Raw genomic sequence first — 27,397 nt, 5'->3', positions numbered from 1 at the left:
TGGGTTAAATGAGGAGAACAAATTCCACTCACCCAAATGTGTGACAGCTTGTAGGACTTGGCTTTTATATGTCACAAAAACACAAAGTACAGCTTTTCCTCCACGTTTTATTCTTTCAGCAGTGAAAATGTTTACACCAGTACACAAGCTCAAATCTAATGCTATCAACACATTAGTCAGAAAATAATTACATCCAACACTTAAAGGTATTAACGGTAGACAGCAATAATTGCCAGTGATGAAAGTTCAAAAATAAAGACTCTACATTACAAACACAATGTGAAGGAACAGTGCATCATAAAAACTTCTACTTTCAGCCATGATAGATTTTTTTAAGTAGATCTACTTCTCAACTTCTCAGAGCAAAAGGGAAAGATAGCCCAAGTCACGGAAATACATCAGGCAGCTAAGTACATGCAAGCACATTTTTGAATGTCTCACAGGAACACGTGCACACTTTGTACTGCTCCTTTCCCTCGTCTGCTCTGTGGCCTCAGGTGCTGAACTGACTGTCATCTGTGCACCAGGCGGCTCCTGGACTTCAACAAACTCCCTGTTTCTGATCCTGCCTGTTTGTGGCGGTGCCATTTTCTCTGGACGCCGAGCTACTTTTCCTGAGTGCAATCTGTACATTTCCTGTCACTCCTTAACCTGTGGAAGAAAAAAAGGCAAGTCTTCACCTCAAATCTGCCGACAAAACACTAGATGCTTCTGAACTGGAGTGTTCCTGCAGAGTTCAAAGAGGAGAAACTACATTCAGGAGTAACATGCTCAAGGTAGTTTTTTTCTAGCAGGACGCGTGTGGGTCTGCTTTTTTAGGAAAACAGAGCTTTGTGCACATCACTCCTTTTTTTCCTTAGACCATCTCCTTGTAACTTACTGGATGTTGTTACAGTTACTTCAGGGCGGGGGGGCATCCTTTAATCTTAAGACACTATGACACGTCCTCATTAACAGCCTTTGTGATTTCATGCTTTAGCCCATGTCCATTGTGCAGCTGCCTCGTCTCATTTGTGCCTCGCATGTTGATAAAAGAATTAGGGACACAGTGTTTAGTTCAAGTCTTTGGAACGGATGCTGCTTCCCAACTCCTTTACAACTACGGATGCTCCGAGAGGAGAAACAGGGATCTGAGATGTTTCTGTCCACAAACGAAAAAAGGGAAAAAAAAGTCCAACGGCCTGCACACGACTCATGCTCCCGGAGTGCCAGCGTGCTGACCCATGAGAGGGTCCTCTCCCTCCTGGACGGGTGTGGTCTCTGGCTCGGCGGTGATCACAATGGTGTTCTCATCTATCAGCTCACAGGTGGGGTTGGAGAAGGCCGACAGGGGCAGCGTGATCCTCTGCATCTCTCGCTCGTACACTCTCTGATCGTGCTGCTTCTTTAAGTCTCGACCCCTAAACACAAAAAAGAAGGCACACGGTCACGGCCAGTTTGACTAATGATGACTTAAAAGCTAAAGGAAACATTTATGAGGAGCTGTAACCATGAAGATGTGTCATTTTATTCGCAGGTGATCTTTAGTTTACTTTTATCTCCTCTCTGGCTGCATCCTTTACAAGCACTTGTCAAACATAATGAAAGAACTTTGATCCCTACGTTGAAATAAGAGCCAATGTGGGTCAACTTAAAGCGAATCCATCTGCAAGAAGCAGCATTGCAGTGTTTGCAATTCAATCTACCATGTGCACTTTCCATCTGGCTGCAACAACCTTTGTACGTCAGACTTTCTTGGTATTCTATGTTTGCATCCTCCTTTAGAAGACATGAGAGTCCGTCAAAGCACAGGCTGTCGGCTGATAGGGGCACCACTTTGGGTAACGGCGGGGCAGCCCTAATTTGGGTTGCTCATGGAAAAGATGCCAGGATCACTGGGAGCAGTGCCAGCGGGTGGAGTTCAGTATGTACTGCAGCACTGAAGAACTGATATTATAGAACAGTATCAACAAAGCACATGCATATCTATATATATTAAACCCCATCTTCCAGCTTAGCTATCACAACAAAGACCCTCCTGTCTACTCGTCTGATGCTTTAAGAGGCCTAGAAGCTCCAACTCGTGGAAGAGTTGCTTCATGGTGATTGTGAAAGGCGACAAAACATTTTTGAAATGCTGTTCCCCATAAATTATTGAGGCTAAAAATATGTCTTTTCCATGTGGTTTGGATTTGAACAAAAAAATAATTAAAATAAGCAAGATTTTAGTTGATGCTGCATTTTGACTGATTTTGATCAGTTTTTTTTCCGCTTCTTTAAACTTTTAATCTTAGAGCTGGTTGTCTAGAGCTACGGACATACCAGGCATTTGACGCACATTAAACAATGCGCTAAACCGCGGGTTCTTCAAAGTGCGTTAAGATCATTGTGTTCACGCTAGAGAAGCAGGAAGAGGCTTCTTCTTCTTTTTCTAATGTTTACTAGCGCATGTGCGCCACCTGCAGTTGGAAGAGGCTTGGTGCAATAAGCCAAAGTGGTGAAAATGTTGCGAATCTTGCTCCAGGCATTTTTTTTTTTTTTACACAGTTCTATCCTGATTTATGTAAGATTTGGTTTAATATAACTCCAACCGTACACAAACCGCAATTAATTTCTCATCCGTGATCGATTTTCAGGCACGTCTGTGAAGTAAAAGGGAAGCCATCTTTAAATATGTCACTACCAAATCCAAGTCTCTGATAGGGCAAAGTTTGACCTGCCTTAACTTACAACGAGTGTTCAGTGGTCGTGCGTTTTATTATTATTGTATTAATTACTGGTGAAATACCTCAAAAAGAAAATTTCTCACATTTATGGATGGGAAAAAGTATCTAAAATAACTGGCCAAATAGTGAGGAAAGAACTAATAGAATCTAGCTGCGAAGTTCCAGGATTCTATGTATAAAAACAGTCAGTTTCAGTGAAAATAAAGCTGCAACTCCAAAACGTAAGCATCAGCAGTCCCAAAGGGGCCAATGAAGCTGCAGATTCACTGCAATATCTGCCACTCATCTGTGCTATTATCATCTGAAGGTGATGTCACTGCACTCTGAGGGCACGCATAAGCCCTCTGACATAACACGCTTGTCAATCTTATTAATAATCACCTCCTAAAGATAGACGTCAAAGACGGGGCTCATCGGGTATGACAGCCAACAACAGACCCCAGATGACATTCCTCGCCATGTCCTGGAAATCCTCTTTAACAGCAATCGGACCGTCATTTTATACAACTGTTGTTTATGTCTAGCTTGAACGTATTCCTAGAGTTCCAATGGGAGAGCTTGAGCAAGAGTGAAACAATATGAGAATCTGTAAAGTCAGATACTAACCGTTTATAAAAGTATCCCAGCGTGATGCCGACCCCAAGGACGATTATAACCGCCATCATGAGGATAGCCAGGATATATCCTAAAAAAAAAAAAAAGAACAGAGGCAGGTTTACAACAAAGAACTGGAACTGCACGTTTGTGACAACAAACATAATACTATTATTCCGAGGTGGAGGCAGCATAACGCACCAGTAGTCCCAAGATCCTTTTTCTTCTTGGGTCCGGTGTGCACACGCTGACTGATTCCCATAACTGGCTGCACAGCAGCAACTTCTGCCTGAGAAATTCCTGACCTCACCGCCTGGAAGCTCTCCACGGAGGCCGTGCTTCCTGTCGACCCTGAGGACGCGGCCTCGACTGGCGCTGCAGATGTTTGCTCTGCAGACAGGGGAATAAACAACCACATGAAAATCCAAATTCCCCCTCAGACAGTCTCCTCTCTTTGTTGTTGTCAACACATTTGGTTTCCATATCATTTTCTTTTTTTTACCATAGTCTAAACTTTCCAGATTTTTTCTGTCAGTTTCTTGGACTCTGTTTCAAGTCCAGGTGGTCACATCACTGTCTTGAAGCAAACAATCAATAGATATCTCACATTCTACATCTCTGAGTGTGACGAAACTTGTCTTCTTTGGTCAAATACATGCAGGTAGCAGCAGACAGGTTTATGTAAACCTCAGGCTAAAAAATGGTTTGTGTCTGTAAAAATGAGGGACTTAAAAAAATTAAGATTTTTTTTCTGCTTTTCTCCCTTTAATATCTTTTTTTTATGTTTCTCTGCAATAAAAACTAAATTATCTTATATTTAAATATATTTAATCATGCAGTACAGTTATTGGGCAAATTCTGTCAACTGTTTATTTAAACAAATTTTTCAAAATGTTTCTTCCTTAGACACTATTGTGAGTTTTTCTGTACAAAACAACTTTTCTGTGTAGTTCCTTATCAGCTCCTATCGCCTGTTTTTGTCTTTTCCCTGTTTTGTTTTGTTCACAGTTTCCAGACTAGCAAGTTCTGTGTGTTCCTGCTCGACTCGCAGCAAAAGTTCAGCTGCATGTGCCCACTTCCGCTCAGCTTTTTGCGAGCTCTGTGTAAGCCGAGCGGCCCGGAGTCGTAAACTAAAGCAGCCAATTAGTTTCCTATCTCCAAGGAGAGCTCAGAGAAATGTGCCAATGAGCGCAGCTTTGGGGCTGGGTCAAGGTTGTTTTTCAGTCTGAACTTTCTAACACGTGTTCTCAGGTTTGTTATTGCTCCAAACAAAGAGCAGACTTCCTACCGCTGTTGAATCCTGACCAACTGACCCACACTCTTAGTTTTTCTGGTTGTAAATGATTTATTGTGTGGTGAACAAACTTTAATTAAAAAAAAAACAAATCCGTTGTGTGTTAACTTTTCCGATTATTTATTTTCCCCACATTGTGATTTAAACTTTGATTTTTGGGTCAGTTTTGCTTCGGTTTAATATATGAAAAAACCTAAAAACTCCAAAAAATACTTTTTTAATTTGCTAATTAGTAAGTAAAAACCTTACATTTGGCTTACAGTAAGCCTGGTGTAATGTAATAAAACCAAAAATTCTAAACTCTTCTTAAATTTAGCACAATTATTTGGCACTTTCTATGTTTAATGGCAAAATATCCCGTTTTGTTTTCGATCTAGAATTGTAGCTTCCATAAAAACTCTATTTTTAAGGCAACAAACTGTTAAGAACATTCTAGAGTGGGTTGATTTTGTTTTGTTTCTAGCTAAAGCATGAAAAAGCATTAATGAAAAGCTTATTAAAAAGCACCAACATGGTTTTGTCATCCGTTTACTTGCCTTTGCATGTCTCGATGGTGCAGAACTGTCTCTGGATTGTCCCATCTGGGCCAGCAATGTAGCACCAAGGCCTCTCAGAGGCGTCTGGGTTTCTGCAGTAATTATGATCTCCGGCACCTACAGGAAGGAGGACAAAAACAACCCATGAGGAGCAGCTTTTTAAGAGCAAAAACATTCCTTTTTTCAGACTCCCAAGAGCACAAAGGATGAGGAGAGCTCCTGCTGCACAAAAGAGACCATTTAACACCATTAACCGATGAATGCACTTTACATCACTGTGCTTTTAGCTCTGCACCTGTGGAAAATAACTCCTTCTCTCTGAATCAGGTTTCAAAGATGCTTGTGACAGCATAAACAAACAGATGTTCCTGTAAACATCTGTGACATTTTCAATCTGCCCAAAGATACCCTCTGAATTCTGCAGAGCCTGTTTACCTGTTTGTGAATCTGGATGGATTTCAGCATCGTAGTCTCTTGTAGTATTGATCCAGTTCAGACAGGTTAGACCAGAGGAGGAGCTCTGCTGCTTCCCTCTGTAGTCCAAACCATCCGACCTAACACAATCTGGAACAAAAAAAACACACAGAGGCTGTAGCAAAAATAGAATTTTTGAAGCAAATTCGTGAACAAATAAGTATATTTTTACCTGTTTGAGCGGATGCGCTGCTCCCTACTACCCCTGCGCTCAAGAAAACAAGATGCAAAGAGAAAAACATTCTGCAGAGCTGACGAGCTGAAGAAACAGACATCTTCCCTGCAGGGAACAGCAGCAAATGTCCTCCTAAAGATGTGGAAACGCAGGAAGAGCCTGTGTTGGAAACACACTGCTCCTCTCTCAGAGCCCCAGCCCTTGTTTTTGTCACAGGAGGCTTCTTGGTAAACAGCCTTGTGGAGGAGGAGGAGGAGGAGGAGGAGGTGGAGCTGTCCTTTGCAGTGGAATCCTCAAGGTCCTAAAGCCGAACGACTTCCGCGCACGCGCGCACATAAACGCACACACACAAAGACAAGAGGAAAATAACGTGATCTGAAATGATTGAGTTTGTGTTACAGGGCGTGCCGTCCTTAAATCAAGTCAGCAACAGGCTGGATGAAAGGTCAAGGTCTATTTTTAAAAACAGAATCGCTTTATTTTTCATCCTTGAGCAGCTTTTCTGCAACATTTTGTACTTTTTGTTTGCTTTTAACTTTTGAAGCACCTTGTGACTTTTGTCTGTGAAAGGTGCTATATAAATAAAACGTACTTACTTGTCTCCCCTCCATTTTTTACTCTATAAATCACAACTTTCATTAAATAATCTTCCTTAAGAGCAGTCCTGGATTTAGGCCAATAATGCTAAAAGTTTAGTGTCTTTTCCTTCTGAACCCCTAAAATGCATAGAAAACCATTTATCTGCATACGAGTTCATCTCTTCATATATATTGCTCAAAACACCTTGGGAACACCTAAACAACTCAATGCTACTCTAATTTAATCACACTTAAGTGTAATCAAACGGTCCAATTAGGAAGCAAAACTCACTGACAATCATCAATTTCACATGTTTTTGTGCACATGGAATTGACGGCAGGTGGAAATAACAGACAATCAGCAAGACACCTCCAATAAAGGAGTGGTTTTTGCAAGTGGTGACCACCAACAAGTTCTCCATCCTTATGTTTTTGAATGCTAATGTTGTCACTCCAGCTGACATGGTGTCTACAATCCACACAAGTGGGTCAGGTAGTGCAACTCATCCAGGATGGCACACAGTGCAAGGTGGCAAGAAGTTTTGGTGTGTGTCCAGAGCACGGGGGTGCTACTAGAAGACAGGCCAGTACATCGGGAGGCATGGAGGAGGTCAACAACCCTACATCAGGACTACTACCTCCTCCTTTGTGGAAGGAGAAGCGCCAGATTCCTGCAAAATGACTATGTCTGCTCAAACAAATGAGGGTGGTATGAGGACCTAATGTCCACAGGTGGGAGTTGTGCTCATTGCCCAACAGACGTTTGGCATTTGCCAGAGAACACCCTGTTCTCTTCAAAGATGAAAGTACATTCACACTGAGCACATGTGATAGACGAGACGGAGTCTGGAGACGCCGTAGCGACCATCCACTGCCTCATCAGAAGCATACCCAGGCGTTGCAGTGAAGTCATATGGACGCCCACTAGTGAGCCTCATTTTAACTTGATTCAAAGACAAAGCAGCAAAGCTGGATCAGCCTGTAGTGTGTTTTTCCACTTAAATTTTGAGTATGATTCACCTCCATACACTAATACATTTAATTTCCATTAATATTTTTTGTGTGGTTGTGTTGCCAGAAAATGCAACTACGTGCAAAATAAAGCATTTAAAAATGTTTCATTCATTCAGGTATAGGATATTTTTGTAGTGTTCCCTTTATTCTTATTGCAGTGCATGTTTTATACATTTTATGTTGAGTGTTGACATACCCTCAGCATTTGGCAGGCTTGGGACAGGCACAAGCAGGATGGTTTGTGCTCTGTTGAGGCTGCATTTTTTTCTGTCAGCCATCCTTACCTTTTTATTTTATTTTTTGTGTTTTTAAGTTGCTTTTTTGTAATTTTTACTCAAGTTACATAGTGGAGCCATACTTTATAGTCTTATCTGTCCCCTAGATGTGGAATCTTCCTGTTTCCCAGGCTTCCTCTTCCTCCAGGTCTCTGTAGAGGATAATAAAAGACAGCTGCCATCAGCATTTGCCTCTATCAGGAAGCTCCAAGGGCCCTGTGACTGCAAGCCGAGAGGTAATGAGGCCAGCCAAGTCTGTCAGTGTTCACTGAGCCACTGTGTAAACATATGCTCCCCCTTGTTTTCAGGTAATCAGGAGACCAAACATCTGTTCAGCATGCTCCATCACACCCATCTATTCAGACCTGAGCTTTTTGTTGTTCTCAAAGCAGCTGATGTGCAAACCTATCTGTTACCCTGAACATTCTGCCCCAGGACACCACTTTTCCTCTGTCTGTCCCAAATAGGACTGCAATAGGGAATAGTTTTAGGGGAACAAGTTCAAACTACATCATTACCAAATAACCAAACTAAGTTTAATGTATCTATATATCAATAAAGAAGAAAAACTTCAAAGAAATCTTGTATAAATCACTTTTCTCATAAAAATATTTACTATAATTAACTACTTTGTCTTTGTTAAGTAAGTGACACAATTGAAAGTTTCTGAATTCATACATTTTTTTAAGGTTTCAAAAGTTTGGCCTGAAAAAAAAACTTTAAAGTGGCTTCAAACTTTTTAAAAGAATAGTAAGTAGCTGCTTAAGTATAGAATACATATTTATTAAAGTATACAATTACTTTGACAACATAAAAACAAAAATCAAAACATATAAAAACTTGCAAACAGTAAGAATAAATATAACCATCATTTTAAAAAATGCTTAAGCTGTTCAGTTTAAGCAATAACCAAAAGTGATGCCTAAGTATTTTAAACATTTTAACATCTATTGTATCTCACTTTAACATTTAGTCTACTGTGAAACAAAAGACCTAAATCCATCAGAATAATTTGTGTCAATGTCCTTTTTAGATTTTGCTTTTAAAATAGTTTCTTCTGGATTATAACCAATAAGGCCTCTGAACATTGCAGTGGAAAAACACAACACATATGGACTTCTGCATGTACACCTCCTGATGGTGAGTGTCCACACTGCACTCAGCCATTCTACATGGACTTAACCATCAAGCAGCAGAACAAAGGCTTAAAGAAATGAAGCCAGATGTTCCATTTCTATTCCGTACTTCTCTTTTATCAAGCTCACCTGAAAGTCACTTCTAAAATGTTGCTGTTGGGCAAAAAATTATTTTATTTAAATAAAAAATACTTCCTTTCTGGGATGGTTAAAAGCTGACAAGATCGTTTGTGGACTTTGCATTGAGAAAAAAAAAGAAAAAGCATTGCATAAGAGTTGGACATGAATCATTAACATCCGCTTATTGTTTGAGTTTCTAAAATGCAACACATGACAAACAAGAGCTAAATCATGCTTACAGCCAACCTCTACACGAGTTTGTGCATCCGTCACAAAAACAACACTAATCTGGTGATGTCAGACTGCTCTAGAGTGCGGTCTGTTGCGGGGTAACCTCCGCCTCCCCCATCAGACCCTCTCAGTTCTCACCAGCCCTTCTGTGGTGGGAAAATGGACACTTCTCCAGTCAGACGGCCTCTAATGGAACATTAAACCACACCATATTCCCAGCTGAGCATCAAGCAGGCAACTTTTCCAGATGCTGTGCATTACGTCAGCCCTTCACTGTGAGATTGCTGTTTGTGAGAACAAAAGGAGACGGCAAAGAGGCCGACTGATGTGGGAACTGTAGCTCTGCATGATAAAGCTTTGGTCAAAGAGATGGACTAAAAAAGCATCTAGATGCCCAGAGGCTTTGTATTCTGCACCAAAAACATGAACTCATCCGTTATGTAACTGCATTACCCTCTCTTTGCAGGTGTACTGCGCCATCAGCTAATTCAGATTATAGATATGTGTCATGCAGAATGTTCTAGTAATCCTGGTCCACTTCATTAAGAAAGGCTCTGCTTGAGCTCTCCAGCCAAAGCTGCTCTTAGAGAGGAAGGAAAGTGGACTCCGTTCTGCCTGAGCAACTTCCAGGCGTTCTGCAAATGTGTGTGCAGGGTAGAAGGATCACAAAGGGGTTGTGTTGGAGCAGATGTTTCCAGCAGACGGAGGAGAAAGGCAGCTCTGGTGAGGAGGCCACACAGGGTGGTGTGGAAATGAGCATCCACAAGGAGGCCCAACCAAGCAGCGGATAATGTGTTTTCTAAAAAGAAAAAATACAAAAATTGAGGTTTTGATGCAGGAAATACCAAAAACAGAACAGCAAGTGTGGTACCTGGCACAATCTTTTCACAGAATACCAGGTCATCCAGCACTTGTGAGACGTGCTCCTCTGCCCATGAAGTCAGGCTTTGAGCCAGACCAGAGCTTTCAGAGGATTTCTCAGCCATCTGCAGCAGGTGGGGCAGCACATGTGCAGACATGACAGCGGGCTCTGCAAACACATTGGCTTCATCCTGCTCATACAGGCTGGAGAACCTGAATAAAAGCATCATAATTACAGCCAAGCCCTTCTTAAAACATAGCGATTCAGGTGTGTAACATACCCCTCTAGTGCAGAAGCTTCTCTCACAACACATCTGAGGTCAGACTTAGGCAGGTGAGACAGCAGCACCTCCAGAGTCCCAGGAGCATCCCAGTGCTCCTCCAGCAGCAGGTCCAGGAGGAGCAACAGAGCGTGACTGACCTGCATTAGATTCAGGTTCTCCTGGCTGCCTCCTCTTTGTGCGCGATGGAGTAAAGCAGCAAAACGGGCTGCTTTGAGTCTCACCTGCTGACTTTGGTCCTGCAGCAGGTAAATGCCTGTATTGATCAACCTAAAACAGAAAGATTTGTCATTTTTTAGCTGTTAATATTGGAACAAATATGTGATAAAGTTGTCTTTATACCTGATCTTTATCACGGTGCTGATGTCCCTCGTAAGCGGAGCTGCAGTCACACACAGAGCTTCACTACAAGCAATCCTGAGTACTTCTGGGACCACAGGGGCCCTATGACATTCCAAGATGCAGCACCAGCGCTGGAGCATGGATGTATTAATACTATACAAAAAAAGAAAAAAAATATTCAGAAACAAATATATGAGTTAAAAAAATCAACATCTAAGAAAAATGTTGAAACCTGGATTTTGGACACTGAGAAAGCAGCAAACCAGCAGCAGATAGAGCCTGGGACAGGAATTCTGGACCCCATTTCTGGTCCTCAAGATCCATGAACAACAATTCAAGACACTCAAGTAGAGGCAGATGCTCGTGTGATGGCTGCTGAGGTAAAGATTCGCCGGTAGTCATCACTTTTACCAGGGCTGTGAGGAAGGCGGTGCGATACTCCACACTGTGGCTGAGCAAAGCCTCCTTCAAGTTCGACTGCAAACAGAGAGCATTGCCACTCCAGTTGAAACATTTCAGGAAAAACAAGATCTACGTGCAGTTATTTGTTAAGATAAGTTGTGCATACTGTCATTCTGAAACATAACAAAAAAAGATCAATGCTGGTAATCATGTAACCCAACCCAGAGATGTGGAGGAACAAGACTTGAGCATGTAATGTGGGAGCAAAGTCAGAATGAAACAGCTGCTTTTACTGCTACTTTTACTGCTACTTTGGAAAGGCGGAGGAGTGCTACTCGGCGGTTACCGGGGACACTACAGCTACGGGGTACGATAAAAGTGTCTATGACATATAGATTGTAAAGAAGATGGGTCAGAGAGCGGTTCCTGGTACTGGACCAAAGTTCCCTGGCGTGTATTCACACTGAAAATGTTTCCAGATTATCAGAGGAAACGAACTCCTGTTCATTTTAAGAGGACAAAATGTGTCCAGTCTGAATACACCCTAAATAATTTTAAAAATTGTGAAGCCTTAAGCAAATTTTCAACCTGTTTATCATAAAGGTTTCAATAGAACTTAGTAGTTTCAAAGGCCCACTTCTGTCATCTTTTGGTTTATTTTAAGCGTTTCCACTTCCCAGTAGTCTTTAGTTATGATTAAGCAGTTTTAAGTCAAAAGAAAAAAAAAGTCATTTTCTGGGACATAGTTTCTGCAGAGCGGCAGTAGTTCATTAGAAATTCGCCTCTGAGTTGTAGGCAGGACTATTAGTGTGGAGTAAGTCGCCCCACTTCCTGTATTCTATCTGTATCTATCTCGAAGGGAATAAATATTTCAGATATGACCTCTGAGTGGCAACAGAGAGTAAAAGAAGCTATTTTTACTAAAAAAAAAAAAAAAAAAAAATATTTCGCCTATTAATCCTACTCTTACCTCACTGTGTTTCAACATTCATAAAGTCTCCTGCAGAAGAGGAGAGGTGGAATGTTTTCAATAATGAAAGACAAACCAAGTCCAGATGACTGCTTTTGTATCTACTTCAATAGAATCAAGCTGGATGAACGATAATCTACACAGACGTGTAATTCCAAAGAGTGTTCTTTTTTAGTTTGTGCATGACATGTTAATTATTTTCATTATTTTTTATCTGTTATTAAACAGAATTGTAATATAGTTTAGAATAAAATAATAGTTATAGACTAAAATAAAAACTGTAAGATGAGTCCGGTTTTCACAGCTTGTTCCAGATCATAACATGCAATCAGTGTCAGTGACTGAAACTTTCCATTACAGCTAAACTAACATCACTATTATTGTAATGAAATTCAATATAGAACACAAACTGAGAGGTAAACATAACTCACTCTACAGACATTCAATACTTGTTATCTAACCTAAAACGTGGGTACACTCTAATCAACATGTTTATGCAAAGACAAAGGGGGTCCAGACCTGAGGTGTTCTGTTGGAAACATAATAAATGCCCAAAAAAACTGCTTAATAAATACTGAAGTTGTCTTTGTTACACAAACAATATCTCTTAGACACACCCTTTGTATTTATAAATGGAGAAAATACTTTTTTTCCTGTTTTCTTCCCTTTATTTTGAGAATTGTTCATGACTTACCTGTAACACTTTTTGGATCTCTTCTCTCAAAACAGACTGCTCAAACCCCCTCCCATCCAGCACCCACGTAACCAATGCCAGCCTCAGATCTAGCCTGGCCTTAGAGAAGCTGTCCCAGATTTGAAGTGCCCACTTCAGGTCTCCACACAGGAAGTGAACAGCTTGTTGGTGGAAGGAGGACAAACCAATCTGTGGAGATAACAAAAAAAAGTGTATTGAAACATAGAAAATGAATCAAACCTTTGAATAAAATGCACCCCATCCTTTTCTTTTATATAGATATATATGTAAAAATATATACATAGACAAGAAAGGCAGTAGGGTTTGACTTTCAACTACATAAACTTGATGGAAAAAGAAGCAAAATGACCAAAATGAAAAAAAAACTAACAGAAAAACAGCTTTGCCTGACGGTTAGAGATGTTAAGCAGATAAATGATGCAACAAAACATAACAAAGATAAAGCTGGATGTTCAGGATTCATGATACAGGCTCTTTTATTTTGAAAGAAAGTGAACCTCTATTAAAAGTTATTTCACATTTTGGGATTTTAAAAGTGATTTACTGTTTTATTTTTGACAAAACAATTTAATCTATATTTATCACAATAGTAACAATAACAAAAATGCAAATTTAGTATTTATTTTTTTAAGGGTGAGGGAAGACTTTGTGGCTCCTGATGGGATGTAGTCATGGAGAAATCAACCTGAACGACTCTTTTAGTGTTAAAGGTTGCAGACCCCGATCATAGACCACTGGGAACCAAGAAGAGGCCACAAGGAAAGCAGCAACTGTCAAATACCTTCACAGGAAAGTCCTGAGAAACTAGTCACTGGCAAATAGATGAAGGCAATATCAGAAAACCACAGCATTTAAGACTTATATGTCTAAAAATATGATGTATTCCTGTTTCTACAGCAGAAAATAGGCTCAGGCATAATGACTGCAGCCTAATGTCAGATATTTTGTTAAGTTAATGAACTTCTATTCAGCTACACAGGAATAGTGACTACATGAGACATGCTATAACACAACAGGTGGGGCAACCTAGGTGTGTTCTGTTCCTTAAAGAAACAGAACAGTTCTCCTTGGTGCTGCTATTAAAACATGTCATGTGTTGGGTGTGTAAGTCAGTGTAGAAAGGTAGCAGTTTAATTTAATGTCTGTGTATTGGTTATACATCTAAAATATATTTTTTAGCATAATCTCATTAGTATATCACAACTGTCTTTGAAAAGGCAACAAAAAGATGAAATGTCTGTTACATTAGATTTGAATGATTTGAGCAGAACACACACCTGCAGGGCCTGTGGAGGAGAATGAAGTTCATGAGTGAGTCTGTCACTGAGCTGACACAGGAAATCCTCACAGAGTTCTTCTCTCAGACAGTCAGCCACACTGAGGTAGACTGCTCTCACTAAGGGGCAGCGCTGATCCTCAGTTACCAGCCACTGAGCGGCGTGCACCCTGCTCACCACTTCCCTCAGCTCGTCTGAGGTCGCACTGCAAGCGCAGACACAACGGGGAGTCAGGAAGTGTTTGATGAATGAAAGAGCCGCTCCTCTGAGAGTCACCTGTTAGCGCAGAGACATTTTTCCAAAACGGCTTTGATCTGCAGCAGCCGGCCGTGGAGCTGGTTGTGGCTGCGGCCCTCCTGAGGACCCGGCAGCTGTGCGGTGAGCTGGAGGAGTACGTACATGTGCTCTGAGGTGGGAGTCATGGCAACCAAAGCTTTAGAGGCCATCACTCTCACGCTGTAAATCGGACTGGCAGACAGCTGGAGCAGGGGAGGTGAGAAGTCTAAAAACACTCTGGAAGGACATTTATAAATCATAAAAAAGTAAGCCAGGAAATGCAAGGTCTAAAGTTTGAATGCTTTTCCACATAATAAAAAAGTACAAAAGTTCAACTTGTTTATTAAAAAATATCAATTTTTTGAGGGCTTGTTCAAAACCTCTAAGAGCTTCTGAAACCGCTGCTAAACAACCAAAAAAGTAATCAGTTTTCCCCAAATTCCACATCGCTCCATCAACATTTGTAAGCTTTAAATATGAATATGGTCAAGTATCACTGCCAAAAAACTATGTGGTTCTGATTCACATCCAACTAAACATCGATTCATTTTTTTCATTTTCATCATTTTTTTAAGATAGAACAGTTTCCACGAATAGTGGTTTCAAGTGTAAAAAATATATATATTATATAAACTAACAGAAAAGCAGCTTTTCCTAATAATACAAAAAATGTCTTCCTGAGAAAATGAACTTGGGGATTTGAATAAATCAAAAGAGCATTTTATTTTTTAAACAAAGATTAATTTTGAATAAAAACTATACTTCCTCAAACTGTGAAAATTTGCTTTAAATTTGCTGCAGGATCCCTTTTCAAACAGAAGATCAGAATGTCAAAATATTTCCCAAAAGTTTCATGAGGTAAAAGTGTTGGTTTGTTTGGTATTTTAAGATTCTTGTATTAGTTTATAAAAGCTTTAGAGGGAGTTGGACCTTCATTTTTTATCACATTTTCTTTTGACCCTCCGAGAGCCCTAAGGTCCTCAGGTGAAGGTCTGCTGGTGGTCCCAAAAGGGAAAACTAAATAAAAAAAAAATTACAACAAATTTTACATAGTTTTTAAAGGTCAACATGTTTTAATTTGATTTTAGACATTTTTACTAATAATCAATTCGATTTAATTTGATTGTACTTACAGGGTGTGTATGTGTGCTGGGTTTTTAATCTTTTTTTTATTTATTTTGAATTATCATTGCTATTTTACTTACTATTTTTGTCTTACTGTTATTTATTTTATTGTGGAAACCACTTGGAGATGTTTTGTAGCAGGAACAGTGCTTTGAAAATTAAGATGAATTTGATATCTGGATCCTCCAAAGCAATATAGAAAAAGTTCATGGAGTTTGCATGTGTTCCTGTGTTCACTGGGCAGCTTTTTCAGTGTAAGCTGCACTAGAAAAATGTTCAGACAGCTACAAATAACCTTTATGGTAATGAAGGTCCAAGAAAAAAAAGACCATTTAGAGCTTGTAACGTAAAAACAAAACCCTTAATTGAGTGTAAAGTTTGCACATTTAACTGCATGCTGATGTGGGAAGACCAAAGAGCTTCATCCAAACTCTATAAATAAAGCTTCTAAACACCAACCCTGACGTGTCGGTGACGACTGGCTGGAGTTGGGCCAGCAGAGTCAGGATGGGGAAGAGTGATGGCTGGAGGTGCAGTTTGGCCTCGGCAGTTGGACCCTGGAGGCCTTCGGCTGCTTTTGTCAGCTCCGTCAGGAGGAACGGCTGCAGACGGCGATAATGCCAGAGGAAGGCAGGAGCAGTCATGCCATGCTGGGCCGCGCCGCTGTCCTCATTGCTGGACTTTTGGCCCAGCATTCTGAAGCAAAGGGAACCTAAAAGACATATAGTTGTTAATTATGTGGGCAGGTTGGGTTATTTTCTAACATTTTAAAGGCTGATAAACTACATTTACTTGACAAAATGATGTATAGCTTAAATGCAAGCCATGGAAAAATGTGTGAAGTGTCACATATTAGTTTTTTTTTTACTATTTCTAGTTGTAAAGGCCTAGTTGGGAGACCATTAAGCAGATATGATCCTGGTTTGTGTTTTTGTTAAGATTTGAGTGGAAAATTAGGGTTAGACATCAGCTGGAAGGACAAATTGGAGGTGAAAAACAGTGCACAAAGGAGGAGACAGGTACAAACTTGTGTGTGTACAGTAGGTGTGTGTGTCTCACTATAAAGCTGCAGCGCTGCATTTCTCATGGCCCAGCAGGAGGAACTGAGCAGAGTCAAGGACAAGATGGTTATATCAGATGCAAATTGAAGGACGGCTGCTCCCAAAGCGGCTCCCCGCACCAGCGCCTGAAGAGCGTGAACTGCACACACCTGAGGGGGGCGGAGACAACTTCACAGTCACATTTGTTTTTCTGTTTACAAGCGCTGACATGCTCATTCTAGGTGCTGCATCCCCACACCTGTGGCAGGTCCAGGGTTTGGTCCCAGTTCTGGGGAACGGGGGTTCTTGCCGTGTCCATCAGGGTCTGCATGCTGAGAACTAACAGCGGCCTCGCTTTGCTGGTCTCCTCGGCTGTCAGGATGGACAGAATCAGCATGGGCAAACCGGCGGCTCGCCGGGTCACCGATGCAGAACGGGGACACTGCACGACCTGCAATCCCTGTAAACGAAAAAAAAAAACCTAAAACTTCACAAGCTCATTTTATCGTCAACAAACAGAAGCATATCTCACTTGTTTCAGCATTTGGACTGGAATATCCTTAATCTTTGGATCGCTGCAGCTCAGCAGGCAGGAGCAGAACTTTGTGAAGCCCACACAGCAACCCTCTATCGCCCCCTTGTGAGAGAAAAAAACATGCAGATGAGAACAAGAATGTTCAAACAGTTCTAGCAGGAGTGTAAACAGATGGATGATGGGAAGGGGGCGAATTTCTCATTAACTCCTGCAGCTTTGCAAAAACTATGTCCTAGAAAATGAAAATTTTCTAAATTTAGTCTAAAAATTGCATAATTGTTATTAAAAGACCACTTAATAAATAAATCAAAAGATGATCGAAGTGGGACTTAAAATCTTACCCAGTGACGGCAGCTGAGCAGAATGTTCTTGAATACTTTGGACACTCTTGATAACTGTGGTTTGAGGAGGTCGCCCTCCCCTGATTGTTTAGATTCTGTGAAGATTTTCTCCACCAAAGTACCTAAAAAAATCCCAATTTCCTAACAGGAAAAAAGTGGTACAAATATTCAAATCTTGAGATAATGGTTGCATTCATAGAAGTCCACTCATGCACGAGGTTCTGCTCCACCTTAAGAGAAACCCAGCAGCAGGTCAGAACAAGACTGTGCTCCTCAGAAAGCAGGACGCAGTCCTCTTCATCTGCTTGCTGGGATATGAGAGAGCTGATGGCATTTCCCATGTCACAGAACGATGGTGGAGTGTCTGAAGGACAAGAACTGAATTAATTTGACATCATATCTGAATTAATAAAGTTTACAGATGAAGGTGTTACCTTTTTCCGTGAAGCTGTCCTTGTTGTCTCCATGCAGTACACCCAGGAGGAGCAAAGAAATGCTCTCCAGGAGACTCAACACCTCAGAGATCAAACTGTGGTCGGCTGCATCACAGACACTGACGGGGCCTTCAAACAGGCATCTCTGAAGAGCCTTCAACACACCTGCAGTATGTTTCAGAAAAGGACTTCTAAGCATCTTCAGAAACATGAATCAAAAACTCTGATTCTCACCATGGATAGGTTTGGTTCGGGCTGCACGCATCATGTCCGCTTTAGCCGTCAGATAATGATCTTCAAGCTCCTTCAGTAGGAACCTGATGATGCTGGAGGTTTTAGAGCACAGTCCACTATCCCAGTGCTCTAATGATCTACAGAAAGAACAACAAATCACTGTTCACCTTTCTGAGCAGTGAAGCAAAAAAGAAAAGTGGGCGGGGCTTACTTATACAGAAGGACCTTCATCATGAGAGCCCCCATCTGAGCCTCCTGCACCCGGGGACTGCACAGAAGCTGCTTGGCTCTCACGGTCAACACCTCAGCAATGTCGCCTGGGAAACTGGGGGGAAAAAACTTCAGCAGCAACTCAGTGGAGAGTTCTCGAATCTGAAGACAAAGATATACATCGCTTTACACCTGAAGGCATTTTCACACATGAGGGATAAACAAGGCAGGAGAAGAAAGCTGCACCTCATTGGTAGAATCTTCCAAACAGCTGAGAAGAAGCAGTTTTTTACTCCTACTGAAGAAGTCCCAATGTCCTCTGAGCTGAGCATGGTGTATAAGAATCTTCATGTTTGCTACAAAAAATATATTTTATGTACAAGAATCACAGATAAGTTATCAGATTATACCAGTCTTGTTGGATTCTTGCTCTACATGCTCCGTCACAGACCTGGAGGTTGTCCTTTCTTTCTGTCAGGGCTCCAGGTGTCTGTGCAGGTCTCCAGAACTGCAGACAGCAGCAGTAAGGAAGTCTTCTTCCTCTGAAAGCTGTGCCCAGGTGCCAGGTTGCTGTATGGAAGCTGACCTAACCACTCCACAAACTCTACAAAACAATGACAGAAACTATTTTGAAGGAGAATTGATCAAAATTACTAGAACTTTTTTTCTGATTTTATGAATAAATCTTGTATTTCTCTGAAAAAAGTTGTAAAAAGAGAGAGGACAGGAACCAAAAATATGCTCTTTGATTTCTCACCGATTCCTTGCTCTAGTAGCGTATCCTGCATCCTTTCAGAATGAACAGAGTTTTCTTTCCTTTTCTCCTTTGGCTTTCGGATTTGAGCCAAACAGCTATCTCTGATGCGAACTAGAAACCGCTTCACTCCGGCCTGTAAGTGCTGGCGAAAAGGTGAGGACTCGCAGTTCAGATTCATCGGAATAAACTCCTTCATGATGCTCATCTCCTCCGCTGTCGGTCTGTCGTTGGTCTTTGGGCTGCAGCAGAGCAGATTGAGAGCAGCGAGTCGAACTTTCTCATCGGCGGACATCAGAGCTTGCTGCAGCGTTTCAAAGGTGGAGCTGCCCTGAAGAGCCCAGGGAGAGCAGCCAGTCGTGGCCCGGTAAGATCTCAAGATGCACGCCCAGGCGTGCAGATGTCTGGGTGTGTGAGGGTCCAGAGTCTCTAGCAGGTGCTGTGCAGCAGAGGGGAAGACCTGAAAGGTGCAGGGTAAAAGATGAGTGGAGCTGTTGCTCTGCAGAAGAGTCACTTCAGACATCAGAGCCTGAAGAAGGACGGGACGCCAACGCCTGGCCCAGCGTTTGGCCAGATCCAGCTCAGTGAATGGCACAGATTTCTGAGGGGCGTCGCAAAGCTCCCGCCTCTGCTGCTGGATCAGACACTTGTAGAGCTCTGATCCACACGGAGACAGCTGATTGGTCGATAAACTCTTAAGGATGTAAGTGGGTATTTCCGCACACTGATCCAGCACCTAAAAGAACCCAGAAAAACAGAAATCAGTAAAAGCAAAACTCACTAAACCTCTGTGAGGACTGTAGGCCATGAACCTCACCTTGTCTGTACCCAGATATGGAACTAGAGCACAAAGGAGATGATATTTGGCTTTGGCCTCCCAGGGTAATTTCATTATTTTGAGAAAAACAGTTGAATAAAAATCCCTATTTGTGTCACCAAACTTCTCACAGTCCATGTCATAGACATCCAGCAACAAACTAAAAGCCCTGTTTGCAAATTCAGGCACTCCGTCCACCTGCAGATGCACAATAATATGAAATTAAAGTTCAAGTCTGACACTCTAAGTGAAGCAAAGCAGTGTATGTTTTCTCACTGGGCTTTCTGCATTGGTCCAGATGATGTGAATGAGATCCACCAGCAGGCTGCTGTCGTCCGTGAAAAGCCGGGTGCCGGTTATCTCCCACAGATCTGTCAGACATTCTCTCACTTTCTTCAGCCACAGAGTTAGCACTGCAACAACAAGCGGGAGACTCAGCTCACAAACTCCAGTCACGCACAAGAACAAGCCCTCCGGACACTGCTAACCTTCAAAAGAGAAGTAGTGACACTCCAGAGTCTCCTCGCATAGTGCACGCACGAGCGGGTACAGGCTGTCCATCAGGAAACTTGTCTTAAAAAAAAGGGAAAAAAACAAAAGTATCTTGGAAACAAAGAAAAAGTTGTTTTCCTCACAAACCTTCATTATATTCACCTCTGAGTTACAGAAATGCGAGGAGAGTAAGATCTGAGTCCGACAGCAGGTGAGGAGGCCCCTGATCACAGCCAGCCTGTCCACGCCATCCTTCCTGACAGGGTCACAGTCCACCTGCAGGACTCCAACCGTCAGCTGCCAGGGGTCTGCGACACGGGAGCAGAAAAACAACATTTTAAGCAAATAATAGACTTAACAATGCATTATATGCACAGTCAAGTGGAGTTAGATGTTTCCTTGAAAGATGTTAGGAGATATTTGAATAAAAAGCAATGGATAATGGATGCACATGTTAAATAATTTAATTGGTTACTTTTATAAGAGATGTGGTGCAAGCTCCAGGCAGCAGCTCCTCCCGCTTGGCTCTGAGTCGCTGTGTTGATCAACATGGCCACAGCGGTGCCTGCTAAAAGGCGAGTGTCCCTGTTGCAGCACTGCAACACAACAAACAATAACAAGCTGCAAAACAACCCAAATCCTTTGAATGGTGAGGCTACTAACAACTGATTAACGGAAAAAACCTGTCCGAGTATTATGTTCATGAGAGCCTGCAGGATTTTCTGCACCACTGGACTGTTGTTGTTGTTCTCCTTCCACACCAGAGGAGCTACTTCTCTGGACAGCAGCTGGAATACTTGCAGGCACACCTGCAGCAGTCACAGTCTTCAGGTCAGTGATCCACATCCCAGAAAACACATTCTTTATTCATGTTATCTGTGCAAATACCTTCACTGAAAGGTAACACAGCGGCCCGTTGCTCAGACATTTGTCTTGCATCAGAACAGGGAATAAATCAGATATTTTCTTCAGCATGGAAACGCAAAGTGTTCGCCACACCTTACGACCAACGGCGCTGTCTTCCAGGAACATACAGGCTACAAAGATGTCAGAGAACACAATCTGTGTACATAAATACAGACGTTGTGACACTCTAAATTCAGCATATGACTTTAAGTCAGCACCAACCTGTCTGTAAGTCTGCTTGAGATGGAATCTGAAAAACAGTTCACAAAAAAAGTTATCTATATGATTTTCAAAATAAAAGCATAAAAACATGTTTGCTTAGACTGCTGCTGCCTCGACAGTCAAAGATGAGAAAAAAAGGTGCAGTTTTCCATTTTGCATGCATTTCTTACAAGAAAACCAATTGTAAATTAAATAAGTGTAGTAAACAAGAATGTATGACGAATCGATTCACATTTTATTTACATAAAAGTTCAGCATGCTGTTGTTTTTAATTTTGAAACAAATTTATAATGGTTTAATTCAGATAAACAATTTGATCCCAGATTTATCAGGGAATATCAATCAATACATCGATTAATCGTTGCACCCAGAATATAAAGTCATACCTGATCCCTCTGGAATAAAGATTGTAAACGATGAAGGGTTTCTGTGGCAACCAGTTGATGATCCACCTTTCCTAGATGCTGTAGCATCTGTTGAGAACAGACTTAGTGGTTTTTCCTCCTCGATTTTATCTCAAAAATTAGTGCAGAGCAGGACAAACCTGGTCCAGTTTCCGACAGGCCGTGGAGATGTTGACCATCTGAATCTGCATGGTTATGAGGAGTCTGACCAGCAGCTGGAGCTGCTCGCTTTGCAAACCACGAAGCTGCTCCTCCGGTATTTGTTTGAGCATCTGGATAGCCTCGTCCAAACAACGATCCTTGCATCTTTTCACACTGGTCCTGTTGAAACAATCGGATGACCTTTAAAGTTCCATCTTTAGGAGATTTTTTAAATAAGAAAACTCGTTTGAGATTCAAAACCAACCTCGTGGATTCAGAAAGTTTACCCAAGAATGACGTGAAAAGTTTACTGACATCTTCCGGAGGTTGGTCCTCACTGATTAAACATTCTTGTAGATTTACAATCAGGTTTTCGACCGACATTTCTGTTTTGACTCTGTATTTTTTGCCTAATGTTGTTGATACTCGGCTGAGGGCACGTTGGTTTGAAGGTCACGTGACCACACTCTACTTCTGCCTGTAGTCTCGTTGTTGAGACCGTGTGTTGCTGCCACCTAGTGGATTGTGTAAGAATGTTTCATAAATTAAATATTAAAGCTTAAAATTAATTAAATTTTAAAGTCTGTTTTAAATTTTGCTTTAGAAAAATACATTTAATAATCCACAATTGTTTTGAGTTTTCTTTTTTTACGTTTGTCAAATCCGTGAGAATAACAAGTTGTACCACATGATGGCGCTGTAACCCAGTTAAGATTGAATTTTGGCTCGTTTTCTTTCGCAGAAAAAGAAAGTTCTTCGCTGTGATTCGCCCAAACCTGCGTTGCTAAGAGATAAAGAGTTTACCAATAATGAGGACTCTGTTAGCATCAAATGGCTAACGTGAGAAAAGACAGAATTTTTCCTTCGTTTTCACATCTGTTCGGTTTCGTATTGTTAGTTGTTAGTGTGGCGCATGCTCAGAATGCTGTTGGTAAGACTTTTTTTTCTTCAATATTTGTTTTCTGAATAACAGGAAAGACCCAAAAAGATGGCAATACTGATGAGTTTTTTCTTCTTCTTAGTTTATAAATATTCTTGATAATTTCCTTTCATTTGACCTAGCTATGATGAATGATTAATGTGTGATATCAAACAGTTTTCCAGCCGTCCTTTCTCACTGCAACTGGACCCGCCGTCACCGCGTTTCTGCTCGGCAGCTCCTCAGACGTGATTCTGAATCTGAGGAGAGTTTTTCCATCCAACCTAACAGGTGATGGAGGGATGAGTTTAAACAAAAAGACTGCATTAAAATATGACACGTGGAATTTCTTAAATTCTAAATGTGTGGTAACTATTTATATAAATGGAAAAATACCAACAACTAAATGCATGCATGACCGACATAGTTGTCACTTCAGCTGCATTTGACAGTTGTTCATGTTTTCTTTAGGAAGTATTGATTCTCCATCGTGTGCAGATGAGGAAACACAGTGGACGGTGACAAAGGAGCAGATAGGAAAGGTAAAAATAAAGTGTTATACAATGGTTATAGATGGAGGTTGTTTTCCTTCAGGCCATCAATGTTGTGGGACCAGTTCAGGTTGTTGATGAGGTAAAAATCCAGGTAATTTAAACTGTTGACCTTTTACTTGTTTTCTTTTGTGCCCCAGGCTGTAGTTCGAGTCCACCTGAGACTGAATCGGAGCCTGTCTCTGTGTGCTGAGAACGGAACAAACCCTGACTGCTGTTCCAGGCGGCTGTGTGTCCTGGAAACCCTTCAGGTGTCTGCTTGTGTTGGGGGCGCTCCTCAGGCATCCCTGCTTGTTCAGGCCGTCATACATGCCCGGGTGTTTCCTGCAACTGCTGGATCAGGTCACCCCGATTGAATTTGTTTCATGATGTAGCATTTGGAAAGAGCAGACACTGACTGAATCATTTTTACTTTAGATAACAAGACTATCATTCCAAACCAAGTCTTTCAGCCGTTGGGCTCGTGTCCCTGTGACCTGACCACGGGAATATGTGATGTACGCTGCTGCTGTGACAAGGTCTGTACATGTGACACTTTTGACTTATACAAACTTAAGGTGTAGAAAAGCTGAGTAATAAAAAAGACTTTGACATACTTGGAATTTGTTGCTATCATCATTAAAAAAAACACAGAAAGAAAAAAAATAGATTTTTGACACTTGTTGCTATTTTGGAAGAGGAGTTTTCCTTTTCCTTTGTTGCTTCTTTCATTTTTATAGAAGGGAGTAAATTAATACACAAGTAACAAAGTTCGGCTCTTGATACTTTCTGCATGAAAAAATGCTTTCACGTCATCATTCTGCATTATCAGGATTGTTCCAGTGAAGAGTTGAAGCTGTTTGTGTCCCGCTGTCTGCCGGGGCCTTTTGGAGGACAGGTGTCCCCCACTCCAGAGTACCAGTGCTCTGCTCAGTCCTCCGAAAACTCCCCCGACTGGTTTCCGTTTTTATGCGTCAACTCTCCACCTGAAAACAACCCATTCCTCGGCTTCTTTTACCACGGAAGCACAATGTGAGAAAGAAGTAACATTTATTCTGTCATATTTAGTGTCATATTTTAATCACATTTTTATCTTTTGGTTGTGGTATATCAAGGACATCAGTGCCTGCTGGCCCTTCTTTCCAAAAAGCTGTGGTTTCAGCTCCTGCATCAGCTAGTCCTTATGTTCAAGAAAGTCCACTTATACAGTTGAATGGACAGTTTTTTGTTATACCTCAGGTTAGTTGTTTGTCATTTTAAAATGACGGTTTATTTGATTTATTTGAAGGGCTTTAAAGCACAATTGTTGGGATTTTGCTCCACAGGTCGTCCTGGGACGATGTGGAAACAACACTCCCGTAGCATTTCTGAGAAATTTCAAAGTCAAGTGTGTAACCCTGCTCCACTCCTGTCCAACGGGATTTCCATTGCAAACAGCAGAACTGAACAGTCAAGTCATGGATGGACTAGGCGGTGAGGTTTTTGGGGGATTCTAACCAACCCTGTAGCTTTGCTTGAATGTTTTCTGAAACTTTTCTGTTGTTTCAGGGATTGTTGAGGTGGATGTAACTGATGAGGTGGTCTCTGATGCAGATCCATTTATCTCCAAAAGCAGCGCCGTTTCTCCTGAAGGTGATAACTTACATGGACAAAACCACAGAATTGCATTATATTATAATAAAGTTAGTTCATTTTTTCTGAAGAAAGGAGTCTGGTGTGTGAGAATGTGACCCTATCGCTGGATTACAAGTTTTATTGGAAAGCAAATGGCTTCACAGGAATCGCACTGACTCGCACCCTCGGGACCATCATCTCAAATACAAGCGGTAAGATTGGTAATCCTCATGTATAGCTGTATAAATCATCTTTTTTATGAATCTGTGACACATTATTTTGTCGTGTGTTTCAAACAGTGGTGTTAACAACGAGATATTCTGCTGTCTTTCTAAACGGGGATGTTATGGCTGATCCCGCCTCAGGAAACCCAGGTAAAGACAATGCTTTATTCTGCAAAATTAACTCTTTTATAAAATAAAAACAGAATAATTTAAAGCATTTTACTTGACAGGTTATCAGGTGGGAAAACCTGTTGTTGCTGGAATCATAGACAACGGTACAGCCTCAATGCAAAAAGCTTTCATTAATATCTGGAAACCAGGTAATACTTTTCAAACACACAATTATAATAGAATTTTAACCTGATATTGGATGTATTTATTAAGAGGTTAACGGGTGTTCTTGAATGTTTGCCAGTTCATGATGGGCTCTGTTCTGCCGCTGAGAGGGAACCAGTTCTGTTTGGGAAGAATTACACATCTGGATGTCTGCTGCCGGTTACAAAAAATAATCTGACTCAGTGTAATCTCTTGAGGTCAGTACAGTGTTGTTACTTACTTACAGAATATTTGTGAAGCAGTTAAATATAGTTATTCATCAAAGAATTGTATACTTTATTGTGTCATTGAGTTTTACTTCAGTCAAAAATAATTTCCGATTTCAATGTTTTAGCCTCTTATTCTGTTTAAAAAAGTAGGTCAAAACGTTAGAACCTTTCTAATGTTATTCCAGACTAGTGCATGACTCCATGGCCTTCTGTGACCTCGGCTTAATTTATTTTAATTATGTGCTGCCAGTTCACAGACAAAAGACATCTCAGAGCAACGTACAAAGAAAGCAAACAGACTGGAAAAAAAATAAATCAAATCAGCTCATCTGTTATAATTTAATCTAATCTAATTTGAGTCAAATTATTGTAACTGTATCAAGATGGAAAACTTAGCTAAGGAAATAGGGAACTAGTCTGGATTGCTTAAAGAACATGAAGCAACAATTAAGAGATAAAACTCTTAAATATTGGAGATCTTCAAAGATAAAATGGAGACAGTATGAGAAAAGCAAATAACTGTTACTTGACAAACATGAAAAATCAACAAAGTATGAGAAGATCTTCCGGACTTAAAGTTTAATTGCTGAAACTTAAAAAAAGGCCAAAATTGTATATCATATATTAATGTTTCTGTATTTTAGAGAAACGGTTACTAATCTACAGGATGGTTTGACTGCTGCTGCATACGTGGCAAAGCGTGGAAACCCAGACCTCTTTACCATGACAGATTGGCTGACCATAAGCTGTACGTATATCACGCTCAGAACTATTATTTAGAATTGATCTCTTTTGTTTCTGTTAACATTTTTATTTATATTTGTAGTAGTTTAAGTTGTAATCTTGTGAACTCTTTACTATATCAAACCTAGTTGTGAGCCTGAACTCGAGCGCTGCTGCAGAGGACTCAGCCAGTGAATGCAGGGCTGTTCCTGCTCACGTCCACGTTCAGGTCTGGACTCTCGTCACTGGGTTTGTAGAAAGTGTACCTCAAAGGGAAATCTCTGCTTTGCAAATCAGGTTTGTATCAGATGTTTACTCAAATGCAAATTGAGGTTTCGATATAAAGTGAATGTACTCCTAATTATTACTACAGAGTTTTCATTTACTGTTTTTAATGCGGCCTTTTGCTTGTGTTTTTTAGCTTTGGTTTGTCCACCTGGGCGTTGGACTGTGGTGGAGGCAATGGAACTTTGTGTGAAGAAGCTCAGTTGTTACCTATCACCTCTTCAGTCACCTTCATTGACATTCCCTACAACACAGGGCCACCAAAAACCAGGTTAAGGATTTTGATAATGAATTTGTTTAATTTATGTTGTTCTTTGTGTTATTTTTTGTGTGTTTTAATATTCATCTGATCTTTTTTGTTTACTGTGTTGGCAAAGCTATTTCTCTTCTTACTTTTCGTCAAACAGACATTAACTTGTTGCTTTCTATTTATTTTTTATCATTTAGGTTTCAGATCAACTTCACAGAATACGACTGTGACAGGAATGATGTGTGCTGGCCCGAGCTCGCTTTTCCTTTCACCAGATATTACACAGGTAGGATTTTTCAAAAATGTGCATGAAAATATACTTATACAAATGTGAAATAAATATTTCACACACATTCATTTGCTTTTGTGATAACTAAAATGCAAGTGAGAAAAAAA

At 40.9% G+C, this 27,397-nt stretch overlaps 3 protein-coding genes across 4 annotated transcripts in view; 1 reads left to right on the top strand and 2 right to left on the bottom strand.

The window, feature by feature from the left end:
• Window positions 1–87: 87 nt before the first annotated feature.
• pik3ip1 (phosphoinositide-3-kinase interacting protein 1) lies at window positions 88–6,093 on the bottom strand. Its single transcript, XM_024275198.2, has 6 exons — window positions 5,776–6,093; window positions 5,565–5,693; window positions 5,130–5,246; window positions 3,501–3,689; window positions 3,312–3,390; window positions 88–1,400 (listed from the first exon to the last, which is right to left on the bottom strand). Exons 1-6 carry the CDS (start codon window positions 5,876–5,878, stop codon window positions 1,193–1,195), a joined length of 825 nt encoding a protein of 274 aa, XP_024130966.1. The 5' UTR covers window positions 5,879–6,093; the 3' UTR covers window positions 88–1,192.
• Window positions 6,094–8,935: 2,842 nt separating this feature from the next.
• Window positions 8,936–22,492, bottom strand: si:ch211-225b11.4 (thyroid adenoma-associated protein homolog). Of its 2 annotated transcripts, XM_024275199.2 has the most exons (31): window positions 22,177–22,492; window positions 21,911–22,091; window positions 21,753–21,839; window positions 21,367–21,394; window positions 21,127–21,275; window positions 20,922–21,047; window positions 20,714–20,834; window positions 20,401–20,546; window positions 20,235–20,319; window positions 20,023–20,159; window positions 19,747–19,944; window positions 18,933–19,665; window positions 18,627–18,779; window positions 18,422–18,531; window positions 18,177–18,337; window positions 17,966–18,102; window positions 17,732–17,896; window positions 17,528–17,661; window positions 17,298–17,438; window positions 16,954–17,058; window positions 16,681–16,881; window positions 16,441–16,591; window positions 15,841–16,093; window positions 14,257–14,493; window positions 13,981–14,185; window positions 12,683–12,871; window positions 10,849–11,093; window positions 10,617–10,769; window positions 10,275–10,544; window positions 10,004–10,206; window positions 8,936–9,931 (listed from the first exon to the last, which is right to left on the bottom strand). In XM_024275199.2, exons 1-31 carry the CDS (start codon window positions 22,293–22,295, stop codon window positions 9,675–9,677), a joined length of 5,580 nt encoding a protein of 1,859 aa, XP_024130967.1. In that variant the 5' UTR covers window positions 22,296–22,492; the 3' UTR covers window positions 8,936–9,674. The 2 variants fall into 2 exon arrangements, with proteins under 2 accessions (XP_024130967.1, XP_036069455.1); XM_036213562.1 differs by having other exon boundaries at window positions 20,235–20,546.
• Window positions 22,493–22,665: 173 nt separating this feature from the next.
• tctn2 (tectonic family member 2) overlaps window positions 22,666–27,397 on the top strand; it is a 6,175-nt gene continuing 1,443 nt past the window's right edge. Inside the window, exons 1-17 of the mRNA XM_024274520.2 lie at window positions 22,666–22,842; window positions 23,008–23,121; window positions 23,302–23,372; window positions 23,522–23,723; window positions 23,799–23,899; window positions 24,193–24,392; window positions 24,476–24,599; window positions 24,686–24,833; window positions 24,909–24,992; window positions 25,064–25,186; window positions 25,274–25,348; window positions 25,429–25,518; window positions 25,614–25,731; window positions 26,388–26,491; window positions 26,616–26,763; window positions 26,888–27,022; window positions 27,199–27,287. Of these exons, the coding sequence (XP_024130288.1) occupies window positions 22,743–22,842; window positions 23,008–23,121; window positions 23,302–23,372; window positions 23,522–23,723; window positions 23,799–23,899; window positions 24,193–24,392; window positions 24,476–24,599; window positions 24,686–24,833; window positions 24,909–24,992; window positions 25,064–25,186; window positions 25,274–25,348; window positions 25,429–25,518; window positions 25,614–25,731; window positions 26,388–26,491; window positions 26,616–26,763; window positions 26,888–27,022; window positions 27,199–27,287 (2,026 nt within the window). The 5' untranslated portion in view covers window positions 22,666–22,742. The remainder of the gene's footprint in view (window positions 22,843–23,007; window positions 23,122–23,301; window positions 23,373–23,521; window positions 23,724–23,798; window positions 23,900–24,192; window positions 24,393–24,475; window positions 24,600–24,685; window positions 24,834–24,908; window positions 24,993–25,063; window positions 25,187–25,273; window positions 25,349–25,428; window positions 25,519–25,613; window positions 25,732–26,387; window positions 26,492–26,615; window positions 26,764–26,887; window positions 27,023–27,198; window positions 27,288–27,397) is intronic.

Source organism: Oryzias melastigma, linkage group LG9 (assembly GCF_002922805.2).
Source record: "Oryzias melastigma strain HK-1 linkage group LG9, ASM292280v2, whole genome shotgun sequence".
Taxonomy (NCBI): Eukaryota; Metazoa; Chordata; class Actinopteri; order Beloniformes; family Adrianichthyidae; genus Oryzias; species Oryzias melastigma.
The sequence above is the reverse complement of the archived record's forward strand: the minus strand, read 5'-3'. Positions and strand labels throughout refer to the sequence as shown.

What these genes read in the sequence shown, in the direction of transcription:
- pik3ip1 (XM_024275198.2), bottom strand. Translation starts at nt 5,878, where the DNA reads ATGTCTGTTTCTTCAGCTCGTCAGCTCTGCAGAATGTTTTTCTCTTTG. An exon ending in CCATCCAGATTCACAAACAG is followed by an intron (nt 5,247 to 5,564) that starts GTAAACAGGCTC and finishes TCCTTCCTGTAG; the next exon opens with GTGCCGGAGATCATAATTAC. An exon ending in AAAGGATCTTGGGACTACTG is followed by an intron (nt 3,391 to 3,500) that starts GTGCGTTATGCT and finishes TTTTTTTTTTAG; the next exon opens with GATATATCCTGGCTATCCTC.
- si:ch211-225b11.4 (XM_036213562.1), bottom strand. Translation starts at nt 22,295, where the DNA reads ATGTCGGTCGAAAACCTGATTGTAAATCTACAAGAATGTTTAATCAGT. An exon ending in TGTGTTACCTTTCAGTGAAG is followed by an intron (nt 21,048 to 21,126) that starts GTATTTGCACAG and finishes TGACTGCTGCAG; the next exon opens with GTGTGCCTGCAAGTATTCCA. An exon ending in TGCAGCGCTGCAGCTTTATA is followed by an intron (nt 16,094 to 16,440) that starts GTGAGACACACA and finishes TATGTCTTTTAG; the next exon opens with GTTCCCTTTGCTTCAGAATG.